This window comes from Salvelinus fontinalis, chromosome 32, assembly GCF_029448725.1.
Source record: "Salvelinus fontinalis isolate EN_2023a chromosome 32, ASM2944872v1, whole genome shotgun sequence".
Classification (NCBI taxonomy): domain Eukaryota; kingdom Metazoa; phylum Chordata; class Actinopteri; order Salmoniformes; family Salmonidae; genus Salvelinus; species Salvelinus fontinalis.
The window spans coordinates 27,950,654-27,956,518 of NC_074696.1; the positions used below are offsets into that span (position 1 = coordinate 27,950,654).

At 41.1% G+C, this 5,865-nt stretch overlaps 1 protein-coding gene across 1 annotated transcript; it reads left to right on the top strand.

The window, feature by feature from the left end:
* The first annotated feature begins 478 nt into the window (after positions 1-478).
* On the top strand, positions 479-5,865 carry LOC129831014 (protachykinin-like). Its single transcript, XM_055893986.1, has 5 exons — positions 479-1,164; positions 2,094-2,196; positions 2,440-2,463; positions 4,812-4,868; positions 5,027-5,865. Exons 1-5 carry the CDS (start codon positions 1,054-1,056, stop codon positions 5,071-5,073), a joined length of 342 nt encoding a protein of 113 aa, XP_055749961.1. The 5' UTR covers positions 479-1,053; the 3' UTR covers positions 5,074-5,865.

The window sequence follows — 5,865 nt, forward strand, 5'->3', positions numbered from 1 at the left end:
CCATTGTCAAATAGCCTATATCTGGGTAGAGACAAATAAAAGACACACTTCGGAGAGAAGCCTATAGTGCCTATAGGGGAACCTTGTCTGTGTGCTTTTAGAGAAGGGGTTATGGAATTTTTTTCTTTAAATGACTAAATGGTTATGGATCACTACAAATGAGGTCACTACAAATGAGGTTCTGTATCTAAGAGAAAAACATTTGTATTTTCTCATCATGCAACACATTAAATTAGAATAAAGATGACACCACTTTTAGGATAGCTTAGCAATTATAATGATTCAATTTCCGATTATTCATTTTTAGAAAAGTGACTTTCAGAATCCAAACTACTGTCAATGTGAAGAAAAACATATTCCACTGATAAGTAAGGTGCAAATCAACTTTCTTTTTATGATTCATTTTTTGTTTTGGCGTAGGACAGGTCTTAAAGACTTACGTAGAAACCTTCAACTTCAGTGCGTCATCAGGCTCACTTACTTCCCTCGCTTCACTTGGGCAGTCCGATTACAACGGGAACAATACACTGAGTGCCAAGGAGGGTCATAGGGGAACGTTTGAAAGTAATATTGACCATATGCAAAATACCACAACGGATATTAGTCATCACACAGCTCCGAGGAAGTACCTGTCAAGTAAATGTACTTGCTTAAATGATATAAAGCGAATTAGATACCTGTCACCCTTCTATCCCTTGCTATATAACCTAGTGCAGTACTACAGTGTGGTCACAAAGACACAACAGGACCAAAGTGAAGGCATTAAAGAGCAGCAGAGCTCGCTGACTGGAGCAGAGATAGAACTGAGGCGAGGTTGCAACCAAGGAGTGAACATATCATTTTTGCGCACGCTTGAGGCACTTATATGGAGAGAAGATACCAATTTCCGCAAGTGTCAACATCGAGCTCTCAAAAGTCATAGAGAGTGGCTAAAAAACATTTAAACTCAGTTTACAAGTGCCCGAACAGCCTATTTCTACTTTTGAAAATCGAAACAAACGAAGAAAGAAGACTTAAACGGCTGAAGAGTTGCACGCAACAGATTGCTGCATCATGAAATTACTGCTACCGCTTGTGATAGCTTTTCTTGCTATCGCCCAAGTTTTTTGTGAAGAAATTGGTCCAAAAGAAGATCTTGATTATTGGATGAACGATGCAATTACGGTAGGCATTAATGATTTGATGTAAGACAATAAAATATGTTAGGCCTATTTGTTTGTTAGAATCGACTATTTAACGAATTTTAAAAAATTGACATGGGAAAATGTATGATTGCATTTTGTGGAAATTACTTTTTTAATTTGATGGCACAGCCTTGTGTTTTGTTTCATCAAAATTATTGAATGGAATTTCAACCAATTTCTATAAAATAAAATAAAAATCTAAAATATTTGTATGCTTTTATAAAATAAGTCACCTGTTTGGAGAGTTTGGTCATGCGTAATTACGCATGTATACAGACAAAACATCAAACATTCTACCAGCAACACAAATTCTATGTCGGTGAAAGATGTGTTATGATTCAATGGGGATAAAGTATGAGCTCTTAGCTCAGTGTGCTTCCACCATTACCTTAGTCCTAGAATGAAGCTCTATTCACATGTAGCGCACGTTCTCCCTTTGACATTGCGGGTTGGTTGGGCGCCTGCCAAGTCTCCGGGCGGGGCTCTTATTTCTCATCATCTGCAGTCGGTTTGGGAACATTCAGCAGGTTACGCAAAGCGTTTTAACAAGGCGGGTGGGCTATACAATAGGGAAGAAACCAACGGACCTGGAATTGAATAATTGATGGGCACTTTATTGTGCGTGGTCCATTAGCCATAGCAGCGGTTGGACTACTACTTAGACTAATGCTGACCTGTAGGCTACCCCGTCAGATAAAAATAGGTCGGATATAAAAGTTCACACGGCGGTGTCTTTACTGTTATATATTGATTGCTCTGCGAGATTAGATCTAGTGCTATACAAGTGTACAATATTTTACACAAATGTATAGGTTGGAAGGCCATAAGGGAGTCAGTGTCCCCACCCCTCGTCCTATACCCTACTCTGGTGTCTAATGTTCCATTAATTAGATTTTCTCCCTCGTGCAGGACGAGTGGCTGTCATCTGACCCATTCGGAGAGATACTGCGGAGAATGACGCGGAAACCGAGGCCGCATCAGTTCTTTGGCCTAATGGGGAAACGCTCCTCCGGTAAGACTGTCCTTCCTCGCGCCTCGCCCTGTCCTCATCCTTCACGCTCTTGAAGGCACTTTCCCGTTTATTGAAATTAAATGGAATGCCATTATTGATATGCATTAATAATTAATGCCTTTAATAATTACATACTGCATATCAATATATTTACGCACGTTTTGTAGCGTATTCATAAGTTCATAAATTAGATAATTATAAGATTACATTGACTGAAGTCCCCCCCCCCTTTTATTCCAACAGCAAATCCACAGATAACCCGAAAAAGTAAGTGAAAAACGTATAAATAATTAATTAATTAATCTTTTAAATTAATCTTGGAGAACATTTCCCAGAAAATGTTGCAATTGTCCATGCATACCAACAAATTAAGCCATGATTTAGTTATAAGGGGAAATCTATTGTGACATCAACCCAAGTGATGATGGCTTTAGTTGCACATAGGCCAGGTGGACCATGTGACAAGTGATGAAGTGTGATGAGTTAACTCCATGAGTAGGATGGATTAGGGATGACACAAGTCCTTCACCTGTACTTCACCAGTATTTCACCTGTACTTCACCTGTACTTCACCTGTACTTCACCTGTATTTCACCAGTACTTCACCTGTACTTCACCTGTACTTCACCTGTATTTCACCAGTACTTCACCTGTACTTCACCTGTACTTCACCTGTACTTCACCTGTATTTCACCTGTATTTCACCAGTACTTCACCTGTACTTCACCTGTATTTCACCAGTACTTCACCTGTACTTCACCAGTACTTCACCAGTACTTCACCAGTACTCCTATGTGGGTGAGAGGAGTCGTGCTAACAAGAGGGGTGACATGGTGTGAGAGGTGGGGTGAGAGGGGGGTGAGGGAGAAGACAGGCTGATGTCAGATATCTGGTGCCATAGGCCAACATGTCCCCATTATCATGCATGGGATGGAGAACACAAACCAAATGTTGCCCAGCAGCAAAAAACTAACAAAATGCAGGGGTTGAATAATTATATTTATTTTTGCATAATGGTAAATAAAAGTAGATAGAGAGAGAGAGAGACAGGAAAATAAACCTGTCAAATATTTTAATTAAATCCCAACCCACACAGCTAACAGGTCGTTTGACAGGATTTTAGGATGCAGTAGGTGGTAGTCTTAGTTCTGCCTTGAAGACAACTCTAGTCCCTCGCTAGGATACGTAGTCTTAATTCTACCATGAAGACTCCTCGCTATGTCTCCCCTCTGTTCAGTCATTGAGGCATTTCCTTAATGACTCCCCCACTCAGCGATAGGAGGCAGCAAGTACGTCATAAATACGTGTAGACCAACGTGTTGCCGGAGCCTTGATGCAGGCATGATGGTATATCAGTCATTACAGGCAAAGAGAGAGAAAGTGAGTGAGGACGGAAGATAGAAGGAGCGAGAGAGAGAGAGTGAAGGAGAGAGATAGAGGGAGAGAGATGGAGAGAGAGAGGGTGGTAGAGAAAGGGGGAGACATAGGAATAGAGCGAGTGCTTCGATCAATGCCCCAAGGACATTTAGGCGCTCAATTATATTGGTTACGCTGATGATGGAACGATGGACCCGAGCATCTCACCCTTCCATTGACACAAACTATAATATAATATATACATTGTACAGTGTGCATATATATAAATATAATATGATCTCTACAGATTAAGATATATCTAGTATGTTACACACAGCGAGGGGCCAAGCACTTATGATGTCCGGAGGGACAATTGAGAAGTGACTCGTGACTAGACCACCAATGGAAGATGCACATGATGCCATCGTCCCTTTATGATCGTCATCATTCCCATATCTGGGAATATTGAAACATTTAAGTAAATTGATCAAATTTGAGTTTACTCCACTTAATTTGAATGAGTATGATGGGTGTGTTGACAGATAGGGTATCCCAGGGGTCTCACGCAGAGTTTTAATAACCCCACTACTCCCCCGTCTCCCCTACATCCTCCCCCGTATCCCCGTTCCCTCCACCCTTATATTATATTCCATTAGGGGGATTGACAGAGGCTGACAGAGACAACAGTCAGTCTGGGACGCAAATGTCCCCTCAGGACGTACATCCTATCCCCGCCCTCTTAGGAAAAAATCTCCAACCACAACCCTTCGTTCCAAAACCTGTGGGTGGGCGCCGCTATATCCCTCAGTCACTAGGGCAAGGGGATGGAGTCCGTCAGTCAATTTGTACGATACTAGAGATCAGTAAGAGAGGTGTATTATTCATCACACTCTGTCACCATCGAGGTTATACACTAGGCATTGCATCGCTAACAAAAAATGATGGGTCCCACTTTATTTGGATAGTCCCATATAGATGATCTACACATGGTCATACTATCAACACATTCTCTGTTGATAAGCAACCGCTTGCTAAGGTAACGTTTATGTTTAGAATAAGGGTAAAGGGTTAAGGTTAGGGCTAGGTTTAGTTTAGGGTTATGGTGTAAATAATATTGGCAGTTATTGGAAGAACTCACACCTTTTTGTTCTGCACACTAGTCACTGCATCACTCGCTGTCTGTAATTGCAGTGACAATGGTTTTAACTGTTACGGGAAGAAACTCACACCTTTTTCTCCTCTCTTCTCTTCTCTTCCAGGGCATAAAATTAACTCCTTTGTTGGACTGATGGGTAAGAGGAGCCAAGAGAAACCAGGTAAGGGCCTCATATGATCTTTTTACACGACTGATCGAACCGAGCTGTTCTTAGCTGGCCTGGTTACAAATCCACAATAATTGCTGGATCTGTGCTTAAAATGACAATCTGAAAATAAACTGTGCTGTGTTATTTACAAGCTTTCTCTTCAACTATAGATTCATATGAGTGGAACACACTACAGAACTACGACAAGCGCCGCTAACCGGTTGGTCTTTCTTCAGTTCTCTGCTATTGGCCGCTTCTCATCCAGTCATTCCTACAGACAAGTGGAAGGGGTGTCTGATGCCGAGTTTTGTTTCCTCCAAAATATGGATAGTTAGTCAAAGTTATTGTAAGTTACCATAATAAAATGTCTGTTTTCACATCGTGGTTTCGTAGCTGTATTGTACCTGACAGTGCCAATTTCATTTGTCCAGGAAGAAGGGAGCTCAAAGGAGGGCAGGAGTGTGATCTGAAGAGGGTTACAAAATTACGGTCGTTTTCCCCAAAATTCACAGGTTTTCCGGAAATCCCGGTTTTAAGATTAAATCAGAAGGGAAATCGTAAACCAGAAATTCTCAGAATCCTCCGATCATGATTTCTGGGAAATCCTGGTACATTTGGGAAAGTTTGCGGAATTTTGCCACGCACGGTGTGATCTGGTACTCCTACCGTACTTTACAGAAACATAATGTTATTTAATGTATGTCACAGTATTAGTGCCATCAGCATAACATATGTTCCAGAGGATGCTGTTGTGTGGAACATCATAGCAAAGCTCTACCCCAGGGTATGTAGAAAATTGCACTGCCAAGCCCACTGTCTAGTGCCTCATAAATGATTGTGCTGTAAAGCTACACACTCTGGTACACTCTGGTACATGCTGCTCTATCAGGGCACGCTCTCGTTTAAATTGACTGTAAATCAAACTGTCATGTTTATAAAACCAAGATGTATGATATGACAGAATACTTGTGTGTGATTGTGGCTTGATATATTAAAACTATTTTCTTTA